The sequence below is a fragment of the Mastigoproctus giganteus genome, chromosome 10, assembly GCF_048544385.1.
Source record: "Mastigoproctus giganteus isolate SK-2022 chromosome 10, ASM4854438v1, whole genome shotgun sequence".
Taxonomy (NCBI): Eukaryota; Metazoa; Arthropoda; class Arachnida; order Uropygi; family Thelyphonidae; genus Mastigoproctus; species Mastigoproctus giganteus.
This window is the reverse complement of record NC_143584.1, coordinates 221,043,136-221,059,888: the sequence shown is the minus strand read 5'-3', so window position 1 is coordinate 221,059,888 and position 16,753 is coordinate 221,043,136. Positions and strand designations below refer to the sequence as shown.

The 16,753-nt window shown below is 35.1% G+C and overlaps 1 protein-coding gene across 1 annotated transcript in view; it reads right to left on the bottom strand.

Moving 5' to 3' along the window:
• LOC150079950 (DNA-directed RNA polymerase III subunit RPC3-like) overlaps positions 1–16,753 on the bottom strand; it is a 92,437-nt gene that overhangs the window by 17,158 nt on the left and 58,526 nt on the right. Inside the window, exons 6-7 of the mRNA XM_090383287.1 lie at positions 11,057–11,234; positions 1,581–1,756 (exon numbers count right to left, since the gene is read on the bottom strand). Of these exons, the coding sequence (XP_090239413.1) occupies positions 1,581–1,756; positions 11,057–11,234 (354 nt within the window). The remainder of the gene's footprint in view (positions 1–1,580; positions 1,757–11,056; positions 11,235–16,753) is intronic.

Below are 16,753 nucleotides of genomic sequence, written 5' to 3'. Positions count from 1 at the left end.
CAGAATAAATGTGAACAAAAAGAATATTTCCATAACTGTTCTGTTTTCTTTATCAACAGGAGAAATGTGGAAAAAGAAACTGAAATATATTACACAAAAAATTTAACATGAACATGGAAAGCAGTTTTACACTTGGGACATTTCCATGCATTGCAAGAATGCAAGGAATTGTGTTGGAAACATGGTTCTCCTGTGAGCCCTTATGACGTTTGACATTTCTTAAGCTTCAATTATGAAGCTTAAGAAATGTCAAATGTCAAATGTGTGAGAACTATATTTCCCATTTACTGTACTTGTATTGGTTGGAGACACACTGTTGTCATTCACTGTATTCACAAGATAACACGTGATATTGTAGGCTGACTCATGTTTTCAGGAGCTTACATTTTTCTGTTTGAAAAGAAATTTCGTGAGGCGTGATAGCATGACCAGAGGAGCACATTTCTGGAGTTTGATACCATAAAACAATAAAAGCAATTTGCAGTTCCTGGTTTATTGGGCTTTTCAGTTAGTGCAATCTAATTATAAATGGGTAGTAAACTCCTATCTTATTGCATTTGCGATAATACCGATAGCTGGAATTCTGTGGGTTTTTACATTATTATGGTGAAATGTGTTTCCCTTCCATGAAATCTTCAATAAAATAAAAAATAAATAAATTTTAAGAATCTTCTCTTCATTCCTATTATTTAAGTTTCGTAAACTTGTCTCGCTCGAGCAATTTGTGCAATTTTTTTAATACTGTACATTATAAAAATTGCTTTCTTGTATAAAATACATATTGATCTCCTGTGATTTTTTTTATGAGAGGAAGAGGTTCACAAGTAAGTTTCTGAAAGCTTCATTGTCATCATCGCCATTACCAGCAGTTTGTTAAAAGTAATGCAATTAGTATGTTTTAAGCTATTTACTTTATTATTTATAATATTACTTTATTATTAATAAAATAAATAATATTTATTATAAAATAAATATTATTTATTTTATTATAATTCTGCATATTATTTATTCTAAATAAATAATATGCAGAATTGAAACTTATTCATTGTAACTGAAATTTATTCACTGTACCATTATAAATGCCTTTGTTGTAAACAAAATGGACTGTATTTATATTTCAAAAATAAATATTTATCAAATAATTATATTTTTTGATAAGGTATATTTGATATATTTCATCAAAAAAATTAAATGATGCCTTCACAGTTTTTATTTAAATACCATTTTCTAAAATTTCACTTTAATTTCAAAAAAGTAGCATATGAATATTTTACAAGTATAATGCAGGATATCAAATTTACCAGATATTACTTAGAAAACAAACTAAAAAATGCTTGAAATATTCGCTCCCTAGAGCTTTTCTTATACTAGCTTAAATACAAAAAGTCAGTTAATTCTTTACAATGTTTAATTGTTATGCTTCTCGCCTAGTTTGTTTCTTAATTAACTGTAACTGAGCCATGATTTTTTTTTTTTTTTTAAGAATTGAAACTGTAATTTTCTAAGAATTTATCCACTTTCACCCCCCAAAAAATTAAATTTAAATTTAAAAAAATTAATTGACAATGAGATGTGCTCACCTAAACACTCTAGCACATTTGCTTCCAAATCTCTCCTGGACAATAAATGATACACTTTCTTCTACCATTTTCTGCAAGATCTTTCTGATATTAACAACATACATACCACCTCCTCTTTCATCACTTTTTGACACAAATTCCTCTTCTGTCAAAACTGCAAGGTAGGGATCAAATTCCTGCAATTGAATTTATACCAAAAAAGATATAACACTGCAACTATTTCGTAAACAAATTATTATCTAGAAAGCAAAGGCATATTTATTTTTTTTTTGAAAATGCTTCAATTTTAGAAGCTTATACTGCAGCTGCTAATAAAAATATTTTTGTTCGATTGCTTTTCTTGGTCAACAATAGTTTAGTTACTTGAAAACTACAATATCATATTTATAGGGGCTACTAATATTTAAAAAAAAGACAAAAAAAAAAACTTAACTCTCATAATATAAGCAGATGCAAGAGTAGTATTTCATCAAAAATTTAAAAGTTTATATTATGACTGTATATTAATATTTCCCATTAATATTTTATTCCTTGATCAAAATTAAAGTAATTATATAAAAGATATTTTTGTATTTTTATATTTTATATTTATATTTTTATATATTTTGGGAGTACAATGTGTACAGGAAGGAGAGACAGGATAGGAAGGGAGGAGGGGTTATGCTATTAGTTAAGAAACACATAAAATCTAAGGAAGTGCATCTGGTTGACATGGGTGGACAGTGCAGTGTTGAGTCAGTTTGGTGAGACATAAGCACTGGGAAAGCAAAAATGAGGGTAGGAGTTTGTTATAGGCTTAATGACTCTGTTGAGTATAATGAACAGCTGCATAGAGAAATAGTGTGGGCCAGTAAATCAGATCGTCATATAATGGGGGATATTAATTTCCCAGAAATTGACTGGAACTTGTGGGTTGGTCATTTGCACAATAGCAAGGCTTTTGTGGATTTATTGGATGATTGTTTTCTACAGCAGCATGTTTGGAAGGCAACTAGAGGGAGTAATACTCTTGATTTGATTATCAGTAGTGATTCTTCATGCATTAAGAATCTACAGATAAAGGAACCACTAGGTGGCAGTGATCACAGTGTGCTGATGTGGGATTTACTCAAAGAGATAACTACCATCAAGGGTAAAGGGAAGGGTTTTTGCTTTCATAAAGGTGACTATGGAGGTCTGAGACAGTTTTTAAACTCTATACAGTGGAGCCAACTGGCGATGTTACCAACAGCAAATTCTAAATCGGAAGCATTCAAAAAATTAATCTTGGAAGCTACTAGGCTTTTCATACCAACTAAGAAATATTGTTCAAGGTTTAGGCCTAAATGGATGTCAGATGAACTAATGAGATATGTGGCAGAGAAGAAAAATGCTTGCAATATATATAAATTAACAGGTGGCACAACAGGTGGAAGATATAAGCTGGTCTGTAATCGAGTCACAAAGGAGGTTAGTCGGGCAAAGGCAGATTACAAGAAATCTTTGGCAACGGATGCAAAGGAAAACAACAGAGTTCTTTACTTATGTAAACTCCAGAAGGAAGGGGATGAATCAGATTGGTCCACTTGATATCGATGGTTCAACTGTTGATGATCCTGCTCAGGTAGCAAACTGAATGAGTATTTTGCATCTACATTTACACACGAGGAGTTATTCAGGGAGGGAAATATCAGAGGTGTATTAAAATATGGTAGTGAGTTAAATTATTTTTAATAACTGAGAGCAAAGTGGAGGAGAAATTGTTGAAGATAAACATAAAAAAAAAAAACCTGCAGTGGATGGGATCAATCCTGTTATATTAAAGGAGGCAGCAAAGGAAGTAAGAAAATCCACAGCATTAATTATGAGAGCTCCCTTGGACTGGAGATGTGCAAATATTACCCCAATTCACAAAAGAGGATCAAAGGGTGACAAGTAATTACAGACCCTGTTAGTTTGACTTCTGTTCTGGAGAAATTAATGGAGGCACTGGTTAAAGAAGCACTTCAGGATCATCTAGACAAGACTGCACGTATAGTTCAGACACAGCATGGGTTTGTTAAGGGAAAGTCTCGTCTGACCAATTTGATTGGATACTATGAAGTGGTCACAAAGGAACTGGATGCAAAAAATTATTTTGATATCATATACTTGGATCTTAGGAAAGCTTTTGATACTGTTGCATATGGAAAACTACTGTACAAATTGGAGCAGTATGGCATTAAGGGCAAAATGCTGCTGTGGATAAGGGGATGGTTGAGTAGGGAGAAGACAGAGTGGTAATCAATGAACACTGCTCTTCGTGGGTTAATGTTATTAGTGGGGTCCCCCAGGGTTCACTGTTGGGGCCATTGTTGTTTTCTGTATTTATTAATAATACCGATGAAGGTATATCAGGCTTAATGTGTAAGTTTGCAGATGATACAAAGGTTGGCAGGGTTGTTAATGACAGTATGCTACTGCAAGAGGATTTAGAAACGTTGAGCAGTTGGGCTGAGAGATGGCAACTGAAGTTTAACATTGACAAATATAAAGTACTGCATATGGGTAGCAGTAACCCCAGAGTAACATATCAACTGTGTGGTACTACACTCAAGGTGGTAGAGAATGAAAAGGACCTGGGAGTAATTGTGCAGTCAGATATGAAGTTTTCTGAACAGTGCAGACAGTCTGCAAGAATAGCTCATGGTGTCTTGTCAATGATATACAGGAATTTTTCTAGCAGAGCAGGGATGAGGAGGTGATGATCCTCTTGTATAAGGCAATGGTTAGGCCACACCTTGAGTACTGTATACTGGTCTGGAGGCCTCATTTTTGGAAGGATGTAGAGCTGCTGGAACGAGTACAGAGAAGGGCAACAAGATTAGTGAATGGAACAAAAGGCTGCTCTTACAAAGAAAGGCTTAAGATTTGCAAATAACAGTGTCTGGTAACTAGGTACCTGAGAGGTGATCTGATTGAGGTGTATAAGGCCTTGAACAGTCTGAGCAAGCTCAATGCTTATGGAATTCTTCCTCTTGCCCAGATTAATTGCCTGAGGGGACATAAATTCAAATTGAGGAAAGACAGTTGTAGAATAGATGTGTGGAAATTTGCCTTTAGCCAGCATGCAGTTGACTGCTAGAACAAACTTCTACCTGTCGTAGAAGTTGACAGCTTAAATAAATTTAAGGCAGAACTAAACAAACATTTGGAGTGAATGGATGGGAAGGGTTTTTTTTTTTTTTTTTTGGCTGATTAAGCTTGCTTTCTTGCATCATATGCTTCTACTAATGCTATATATGTATTAATGATATCAAGAATGGAAAATTTCAAGGTATGAATGGTCCCACAATAACTCAAATACAGAAGGATTGTTTTAAGAAGGGATCCTTTAGCATTTGAATAAAAAAATTGAAACAATGATCTCTGAAAGAAGTCTTAACTATCAGCAGAAGCAGATTTCCTGAAATTTTATAGCTCTGTATGTCCAACGTTGAATTTTTTCATATACAAAATTAGTTTTTTCCATTACTAGAAATTTTAAAAATAAAAACTTGCTTGATTCATCAATCTTGGCAGCATTGTTTTCTACTTTAAACAGATTACAGGTAAACAGATGCTGTTTGTTTATTTATGGGCTTTATGGCACAAGGGCAGCAATCATGCTGATGCAAACTTCAAAACATCTTTGAAAGAAGAGTTTCAACATGAGAAGGAAAAAATTTTACTTCCTATACCCATGGAAATATTAAATATAAATCTCCAAAATTTTCATGTTGAACTGTTTACAGCAAATGCCCATGGAATAAAAATCATGAGGGATCGTCTACATGTGCTACAGGCTGGATTATGTGGACATGGAAGGTTACACACCTCCAGATTGTCAGACAATATATTTTTTTTCCCTTCTTCTTAACTATCAGCAGAAGCAGATTTCCTGAAATTTTCTAGCTCTGTATGTCCAAAGTTGAATTTTTTCATATACAAAATTATTTTTTTCCATTACTAGAAATTTAAAAAATAAAAACTTGCTTGATTCAGTAATTAAAACTGAACTCCAAATATAAATTTTTAAGAGTAATGCCTGAAAGAAAACTTTTTTTTTTTTTTTAAAGAAACAGCCCTCACACTGCATTCTATCCTCAAACTATTTCAATATCTGCACTGAAACAGTACATTGTTGCATCATTTTTTACTTGATTGAAGGGTACACTGCAACACTGAAAGTATATTTTTCTTGATGTAACACGATTCATCGTGTTATCAAACATGTAGTGAATTTACCCACGCAAGACATTATATTAATTCTAGCATATAATAATATTAAACATTATTAATTTTATGTTTAATTGTATGTTATTGTACTGTGTAATTAATATTACAACATAATGACAGTAATATTTCATTTTGTGAGCCAGTTGCAATGAGTTGCCTCAATATTGCAATATAAATAAAGAAGTTAATATAACACAGACAAAATGAGGGTTCTGTGTCATCACTAAATGACTATTTTTTCACAATGCAATAAAAATGGATGCAGTGATTGATCAGACCAAATGCTACAAGGACGCAAACTTATTCTGCATCAGTCAACAAAAAAAAAAAAAAAAAAAAAAATATAGTCAATCACAATATACCCATTTCTAAAAAGTAAAAATCCAATTCTGCTTTAATTTTTCAGACTCTCTATCTCAACTACCCTGGGAGATAACTTAAGCTAATGGTCAACAAAACACTGGCTGAAGATGAACTTTATGAGATCTAATCTTCTATTGCTTCTCAAAATTTTATATTTGTGTCCCCTTGTTCACTTTCCAGTGAGAAAATACCTTCCTCATTCATTCTGCTTATTACTTTAAGGGCCTTAAACACCTCTATCAGGTCACTCCTAAGGTTGATTGATCTCCAGGCTCTGCAGTCCACAACTTCTAAGATGTTCTTCATAGGAATAACCCTTAACAACACTTAAAATAAAATAAAATAAAATATTTTATCTAGCTGTCCTTCTTTGGATCCTCTAGTACACCTCAAGTCTCCTTAGGGTGTGCTATTGATTTTATTTTTCAGTGTAAGCTACAAAGCAAAAAAAAATTGATATTTGTTTGTATCATAACTTGCCAAATCTTTCTTATCCTGCACCACCTTTAATTCTGCATGTCCTGGTCTGTACATCACCCCAGATTTCTTTTCCCCAATGACCTTACAATTAGCAGAATTATACTTCATTTTTCATTTTTCAGACCATATGTGTAACCAATCTAAGTCAATTCTGAAGAACATAGCCTGATCCCAATTGTTTGGGACCAGGCTATGTTCTTCCTACCTACCTTTAAATTACCAGCAAACTTTGACAGCTTTTCCTCTATACCCTCATCAATGTCACTGATAAAAATCAGAAATAAGAGGAAGCCCAAAACATTATTTATTTGAATATTTTATTCTGGTATTCATTATACCAATATTTTACTGTTGTTTGTTATTTGGTTTTTAGGAGCATTTGCAACTAAGGCCATATTGCTCCGGGGATATGCGGTGGTCATTCCCTGACCTTTCCACATCCTCCATATTTAGTGGTCACGGGCTCGAACCCCAGTCTAATCAAGAAGCATGTACTACGCACTGCTGCTCCTGCCCACCTGGCTACGGAGGCACCCAATATTTTACTGAATAATAACTTCTCTTATAAGAAATTGTGATTAATTTGTGTCATAATAACCGAAGAAGCATGTTGTGACAATCTCATAAAATGAGAGTCAATACCATTATACCAAGAGAAGGCTGTTTTTTCATAGCCTATTATAAACAAAAAAAAAAAAAAAAAAAAAACCAAACTATTATATTAGGGTTGCCATATACAGCAAGTTCTGCTATTTATAACGGTTCATCATTTGCCTAGGCACAAGAGTTTTCCTAAGTTTTATTTTATTAAAACTCTGCCTTCAGCATATTGCTGAAAAAACAAAATAATGGAAAGACCAGTTAATATTATGAAGTGAGATGAGACAAGAGATGAAAGTACAATTGTGATTTTTTTGCAGTGCAAAGTAAAACATACAATTATGAAACTGTTCATTTACAGATAATATTTCATGAGGGACCAGATAATTTCACCAAAGATATCGCTGAACTATTATTGATATTGCATGCTTTCAGTGGTGGATTCAGTGTAGGGGCATGGGGGCATTGCTTCCCCCTGTCGTTTTTTGGAAAATATACACCAATTGTTTAAATTCCCTTTAGCTACAAAAAAGTTTTTTTTTTCATTGTTAACATAGGATTTTATCTATTTTCACATTGTGTCTCAGCTATTTTCAACTGACTGCAGTTGGCAACACTGATGCTAATGTGATCACCATTCTAGTGCACAAAATGGTGCCCCTCATTTGTTTCTGGATCCACCACAGCATGCTTTTGTATAAGTTGGTTGATTGGTTGTTTGTGATGCACCATTTAAAATGGTTTTTCATGTTTTATGCCTACACAAGTATGCATTGAAAGGATCAATTTCTGTTGAGTGGAATGAGAGACCTGGAATAGCTCACAAAAGAACCCTACTCCCTTTTGCATAGGAAAAACAATACATATTCCTGTGGACCAGTCAGTCCATGAACTACCATTGAAGACTACTAGTAAATGATATGATAAGCTGGCAAAAGGCTTAGATTGCAAGCTAAGGTTGATGAAAACAATTCAAGCAATCTTTGAGAGACATCATGCCATTTTTACATAGTTTATTGATCCAAATGTGAATTTAAATTAATTTAAATGCACATTTTGATCAATAGATGTAAGTGAGGTTTTTATGATGAGGCTTCAACTAGAGAAAACTATAACAGCATATATATTTTGTCTTGTTTACACTAGGTAACAAATGGTTTTGTTACCTAGTGTAAGCAAGTTATTTTGGTGGGAAATTCTAATTATCATTAAGTGGGAATTTTTAAGTAATATATAAAATAGGTGTGTGATGTATATGAAGTAGGTGATGTATGGAGCAATTACAACTACAGTAAACCCCCGCTATTCGCGGTATCTGTATTTGCGGTCGCTGATTTAATATAAAATGAAACCTAAAAAAATGGGAATTTTAAAGCGCCGTGAACATTTTCCGCCATAAAAAACATGGGTGTGGCTGAAATTATCTTCCCCGGTCAAAACAACGCTCAGTGGGTGGGGGGAGAGGGGTGACAAAATCGGGAGCGTGGATGTTTCTCGCTAATCCTTGTTCAGTATGTGTTATGCGTTTGCCATGGGAAGTTTCGTCATTTGTTTTTAATTTATATGCTTATAAAGTGAATAAATTTATCAATTTATAAATTGATATGCTTACAAAAGTGATAAATCTACTGTTTTGCAGTGTAAAACAGACTTTTTTCGAGTGTGTTAATGGAAGAAAGTGACTTTATTGTGGATAAGTTCTTCCTAACCCGTACAAAAATATGACTACGAATAACAGGGGAAATGTGAAAATATCAAAGAAGGTGAAGACATTAGTGAATGAAATTGAGTTATTAGATAAAATTTCTAATGGTGAAAATGTCTCCTCAGTGGCAAAACATTATAAAATCAATGAGTCAACGGTACGATCAATCAAGAAATCGGAAGAAAAAATCCACCGTAGTGTCCGTGAAAACGTGCTAATTGCTTCAAAAATTTGCTCTGTAACTCGTGATGTTAAATTAGAAAAAATGGAAAAAGCTTTAAATCTGTGGATAGAGGACCGAACAAATATTTAATAAAATTCCGTTAAGTTCAGTCATCATTCGTGAAAAGGCAGAACTCCTTTATCAACACTTTAACAAAACTTGATAGCACTGGCGGGATAAATTTTTTAGCTAGCAAAGGCACTGGTTTGAAATTTTTAATAAATATTACATTTAATATTAAATCGTTTCTTATTTTCATTTCGATTTTTCACTATGTACTGTCTGTGTACATAGTCATATTATGAAGGTACATATAATACATACATAGACAAAATTTTAGACTAGTTTTTCTTATATATTTCATACTTTGGAACGGAACCCCCTTTATTACTATGGGAGCCATAACTCAGTATTTGCATTTTCGGTATTCGCAGCATTTCTCAGGAACGTAACCCCCGCGAATAGTGGGGGTTTACTGTATATGTATTTATACTGCATTGAGTTAGAAGAAATATTGTGGGAGGCACTTATAAAAGTAAACAATGCCTGATGAAACTATAGTCTCCTCTGCAGCTAGTACTTTCAAAGGGTGTGAAATTTATAAAATAAAAAAGAATAAAAATTATATAAAGAAAGCTTTCACTAGATCTTATGAAGTTTACCACTGGCCACCTGATGTTGGAATAAGTTGCCTGGAATAAGGGTGGCTGAGGTAGAGAAGTTGGAAAATTTCAAGGAGTAATTGAATAGGCACTTTTCTGATGATAGGAATAACATGGGAAAGCTTTTTTTTTTTTTTGGCAAATGCAGAATAAGTTTGCTTCCTTACAGCATTATGTTGTTTTAATACTAATACAGGTTGTCCACAAACCTCCTTTATAAAACTAAAATGTTATTGTGTGAATATGATACAAACCTGAAACCACTTTCAGGTGATACAGGATCTTTTTATGTTCTTATACACCAACAAGAAAATGTGTGTGTGCTATAGAAGGTCACAGCATAATCACAAAACTGTAATCATGGAAAATTTATCAACAAAATTCCATCCTCTTGGTTTTGTTCTCAATCGACAGTTTCTGTACGAGCTGTAATTGTATGGTTTCATCTTCAGATGCCAATGTAACACATTACATGGATTTCCCTGGGCTCTCTGCATAAAACTTCCTCAAACCAGTTCCATTGCATCCCCACTGACTTATGTTTGACCACTACCTCAGCCAGGCTGACTGAATAAGTAGGCATCTTTTATGAATTTTGTACCACTGCAGGACTGTAGGTCTACTTGGTGGATTCTTTGTAAACCCTGTTCAAAATTTATGCATAACAGCATTGACATATTGCAGCTCATTGAACCAAAGTATGCACTGCACCTTCTCGGGGGCTGGTCAATTTTGCCAGATTATATTGTTGTGATTATGCTGCCATCTATTGCAACACACACATTTTACATTGGTGAATAAAAACTTGAAGATACCCTCTATCACCAGGAAGTGGTTCCGGGTTTGTATCATGTTCTCTATTCATATAATAACATTTTAGATCAGCAAGGGAAGTTTGTGGGCACCCAGTATTAATACTAATTCAACACAGTGTACTGTAAAATACGTAAAGTTCTTAACATCACAACATATCACATAAATGTTGATTATGATATTTTTCTGTTAATGTATATAACAGTAAGCATATTTTGTTTCCTTTTGAAAATGTAGGGCCTGAGATTGGGAAAAATATATAAATGAAATACTTATATCAGTAAACTAGTGTATGTTACATCTTGCTGATTGCATAAATTCATAATATCCAAATATCAATAATAGAAATAATCAAAATATTATACAGAAAACTAAGAGGGGAAAACAAAAATACCTCTGTAGTAATTGATGTGTCCTTTTGTAAAACATTGCCAATTTCATGTCGAGCAATTGGGTTTGTTGTAGGTATCCAGGGCGGACTTCGGGTTTCAGCAATTCTTAATATTGTCCTAACTATCTCTGCAGCTCTTTTGTCAATTCGAGATGTTGCTGCAGATACAATTAATCGGTCCCTGAAAATATCAAACTTTCTTATACTGTTTTATGAAAAGCATCAACTTGTAGTGAATGCATGTTAATCAAATGCTTATTAACTGAATAAATTCATGTTTCTTTAAAGGTGAATTTCAATAAAAATATTTCAAATTTATCATTAAAATTGTTTAAAATAGGATTTAACATTAAATCAACAAAGGGGAGGATGATAATGCAATGATTAAAACAACTATGGAAACAGCTGGTGATGATATGAACTCATATAAAGTGATAGGGTGTTATTTTGCAAAAAAAAAAAAAAAAAATCTTAATAAATCATGTAACCAAAGTGCCTTAATGCTATGTTATGTAAATTGTATATTATGGTTAGTTTACCTCATTTAAAAAAAATTAAAAACTCTCAGTTTCTGTCTGGATGAAAAGGAATGTGAAACAATTGCTTTTGAGCAACTAATTGTGAAAAAAAAAGTCCATAAAAGTTTCCTCCTCCTCCTGATGGAAAGTACTTATCAAATTTTGCCAGCAACTGGAATCAAATTCAGGACTTTTCCACAGAGTGTGTAAATGAGTGAAGCTGGTTTGGTTTGATTTGGATTTTATTGGCGCATTAGCAACTAAGGCTATAATGCGCCAAGACCAGGTAATATATAAAAATTTAACATCTCAGTGACCTAATTAATTAGGCCACCATAACTAGGAGCAGCTTTGGCTCACCTTTTCTTCTTTCTCCCTCTGTGCAGGATAGATAACCACTCACATTTTTTTTTTTTTTTCTCTTGCTCTCTCTCTCTGCTGGCACCCCGACTTACATCTTCCTCTTCACTGTGGGATTAAAATTATTTAATTATTCTGTAATAATAATAATAATAATTATTATTATTTATTTATTTTTATTTTTTATTTTTTCATTTACTTAGCTTCATTTTTTTTTTTTTCTACTCGTGCTCTGTTCTGACAACCTGGGATGTGGACTATCATTGGTGCCAGACAGCTCTCCCTTTTTTTTTTTTTTTTTTTTTTTCATCACAGGGAATTTATTTTATTTTATTTTTCTTATTTTATTTAATTATTTATTTTATTATTATTATTATTTTATTTTTTTTATTTTTTTATTTATTTATTTATTTATTTATTTATTTAATATATTTTCTTTTTCACCACGGGGAATTATTATAATTATTTATTTGTTTATTATTATTATTTTATTTTATTTATTTATTTTTTATTTTTTTATTTATTTTATTTTATTTTATTTATTTATTTATTTATTTTTTTTTTTGTCTTTTTTGCACCACGGGAAATACATTTTGTTTCTGTTTTTAGTTTATTTAATTTTTATTTTATTATTTATTTTTTTTTATTTTTTTTTTTTCCCCTCTCTGGAGTGGGCCCCCAGAGAAATCTGGCCCACCTTTTGGCAACATCAGGTGGTTCAGAGTCTCGTATCGAGACAGTACGTGCTCCATTGGGACTGGCCCACCTTCCCATGGTATGGACGAGTACCCAGAATCATCTATCGAGGTGACTGATGCTTCTGGGTAGCCAAGAGGCCAGAACAGAAGGCGCCTCCGTAGCCAGGTGGGAAGGAGCAGCAGTGCGCTTCTTGATTAGACCGGGGTTCGAGCCCGTCACCACCAAATACGGAGGATGCGGAAAGGTCAGGGAATGACCACCGCATATCCGGGAGCAATATGACCTTAGTTGCTAATGCTCCTAAAAACCAAATAACAACAACAACAACAACCAGAACAGAACAACAGAACACACACACAATACACACAAACCGACGTCACACACATCTGGTCCATTTGTAGTGATACTGTTCTTCACAGAGATACGAGGCGGAGTTGAACTCACGTTCTAGGAGCCGCCCTTTACAAAAACACGTCCACACATGTCCAGATATATAATAACAAATATATAAAAAAGATAAATCAATAAAAGAAATAACAATAACATATAAATTTTAAATACGATTAAAAACCTTTATTGATTTCAAAAAGCTAAAAATATCAGACACTGTCATTGTCAGATAAAATCTGACTGAGTGTATACGGCTCAGCCAGATGATTAAAAGCGGTAAAACGGATATTGCTAAAATCTGGACAATCAATTAAAATGTGTCTCATGGATAAAACTGTGCCACATGACTCACACATAGGAGGGTCATCAGCCCTCAGCAAAAACGAATGAGTCAAATGACTATGTCCTATGCGGGTCTGGGGAAGAACAACTTCCTCCTTAGGAGTCTATAGTCTGTATAGGGGACTAACAGGCAGCGATTATTATTGTGAATTGCTGATTTGGCTGCGGTGTCAGCCAAATCATTTCCACTAATCCCAACGTGGCTAGGAATCCAGCAGAAGCGGATATCATATTCACGTTCACGGAGGAAGTGAATCTTCTGCTGAATGCTAGACAGAACTGGATGAGTATTATATCTCGCAGTTATTAAAGTCTGTAAAACGCTGAGAGAATCAGAATATAAAATGAACCATTGGTATTGGCATTTACTAATGTGATCCAAGGCTAACTCTATAGCGTGCAGCTCTGCAGTAAATATGCTGCATTTAGGGGGAATCTGCTCCAATGTAGTGCTGTCTGTAAAGACAGCGGCAGATCCCACATATGATTCCGACTTCGAACCGTCTGTGTAAACTGGCGCGAAGTCAGAATGTTCAGCTCGGTGTGCTGAATAAAGCTGCAGGTAGACAGATGATGGAGTGTCCAACTTTCCCCAATTTCTAAGGAAGAAGTCACATGTTGGAACATGAGCATGTCAGGGTGGAAGGGGTTGCTTTGGTGTTTGGGAAACCTTGTCTACCTTGATATTTACTTCTTTGAGTAGCACTTGGAGACGAATACCAAAAGGATGATTGGCAGCCTTACGGGTGTTGTACAAATTTTCCCATCGTGGCTCAAAAACGAATGACCACGTAGGATGGTCTGGCAGGGATTTCAGTTTTAAGGTGTACTTTAGAGACAACTGCTTACGTCGAAGTGATAACGGTGGTTCATTTGCTTCGATGTATAAGCTCTGGACAGGAGACATTCGAAATGCTCCAGTAGCGATACGGAGAGCCTGATGATGGACAGGATCCAGCCATCGAAGTACACTGTCTCTGGCCGAATTGTATACTAGGGACCCGTAATCTAGTCTGGATCGTACAAGTGCACGATAGATGCATAGTAGGGTGCATCGATCTGCACCCCAAGATGTCGAGGAAAGAGAGCGCAGAATATTCAGCCCTCTTGTGCACTTTGTGCGGATTTGACGGATGTGATCCAGAAAGGTCAGCTTTTTATCAAATACGAGTCCCAAAAATTTTGTGTCCGCTGCTACTGGAATAGCATTTTGTCCGAGCCTTAATTCAAGTTCAGGATGAAGATTACACTTAACGACAAAAGTGTACGCAAACAGTCTTCTCCAGAGAGAACCTGAAGGCATTAGCAAGTGCCCAGGAGTTGAGGCGATCAATGGCTTTCTGCAGTTGTCTTTCAATAACCCTCATGTTGCATGACTGACAAAATATGCTAAAGTCATCAACATAGAGGGCACTGTTTACAGTTGGAGGAAGTTGTTCTGTGATGGAATTTACTTTGATGGCAAAAAGCGTGACACTTAATACTGATCCTTGTGGTACTCCCTCCTCTTGGCTGAAGGAACGAGGGAGTGAGGATCCCACACGAACTTGGAAAGATCGATTGGCTAAAAAGTTTTTAATAAAAATGGGGAGTTGCCCTCTAAGACCAAGACTATGCAGATCTTTTAAGATGCCAAATCTCCAAGTTGTGTCGTACGCTTTCTCCATGTCAAAGAACACTGACACCAAGTGTTCGCGTTTTAGGAAAGCATCCCGGATGGATGTTTCCAGTCTAATAAGATGGTCCAAAGTGGAGCGGTTCCTTCGGAAGCCGCACTGGATGTTGGAGAGAAGGATTTTGCACAGACAGCTAGTCAGAGCAATAGGACGATAATTGGTAGTGACTTTTGGATCCTTTCCTGGCTTAGCAAAGGCAAGAACAATTGCCTTGCACCAGGAATCCGGAAACTACCCTTCAATAAACATTCTGTTATATAGAAGGAGCAGACAATCCATAGATTTTGGTGAAAGATGCTTAATCATTTCATAATGGATGCCATCTGGTCCAACAGCACTTGCTTTGGAAAGAATGAGGGTTCTTTTCAGTTCCTGTATAGTAAATGCCTCGTTGTAGGGATAAAGGCTCTTAGACTTAAAATGAAGTGCCAGATTTTCGATTTTATTTTTCAGGACCAGGAACTCTGGGGAATACGATGATGTTGCAGAGATGTTAGAGAATGTTTCCCCAAGAGAATTAGCTATTGCAGTTGGATCTGCAATAGTGCATCCATTATAATCTAGGATTGAAGAAGGGTGGGATGTATATTTTCCCTTAATTTTCTGGATTTTATCCCAGACCACCTTAGACTTGGTAGATTGGTTAATGGATGAGGTAAAACGGATCCACGATTCCTTTTGACTCTGACGGCGGATATAGCGTGCTTTGGCTCGTAAGCGTTTAAAGGCTATAAGGTTGGTCATGGTAGGATATCGGCGGAATATTCCCCACGCTTTGTTTTGAGCCATTTTTGCTGCTGTGCATTGTGAATTCCACCAAGGTTTGGGAAATGGTGGAAACCGGGCAGATGTTTTTGGAACAGCATTCGCAGCTGCTTGGACAATAATTTCTGTGATGTCATCATCATCATCATCATCAGCCATTTTCAATCCACTGCAGGATGAAGGCCTCTCCAGCAACTTTCCAGTTCCTTCTGTTTTGAGCACTGGCCATCCATTTACTACTCAAAAACTCATGAATTTCATCTATCCATCTCCGCCTTTGTCTTCCAGGTTTTCTTCTAGCTCCTCTTGGGTACCATTCTGTTATTTTCTTAGTCCATCTGTCATCATGTCTTCGAGCTATGTGTCCTGCCCAAGACCATTTTAGTTCTTTAGTTTTGATAAGAATGTCCTTTACTTGAGTTTGCTGCCTAATCCATGTGTTTCTCTTCTTATCTAACAGTCTGATTCCCAATATAATTCGTTCCATTCTTCGCTGTGTAGTTCTTAGCTTCTCTTCCATTCTTTTGGTGAGTGCCCAAGTTTCACTTCCATAAGTCATGGTGGGGAGTATACATTGGTTCATTATTTTACGTTTCAGACAAACTGGGATATTGCTCTTCAGTATGTGACTATATTTCCTGAATGCTATCCATCCAAAATTTATTCTTCTCTTGACTTCCAGCCATTTATCATTATTACAGCTAATAACTTGTCCCAGATAAGTATATGACTCCACCTTTTCAATTACTGCTCCTTCAATCATTATTTCCCTTTCCGTGGCATACTTGTTCATCATTACTTTTGTTTTAGCCATATTCATCTTTAGTCCAAAATCCTTACTAATTGTGCATAGCTGATTAAGATTTTCCTCTAATTCTTTGGGATCGTGGCTTATGACCACAATGTCATCTGCAAATCGTAAATGGTTTAAGTACTCTCCGTTCACATTG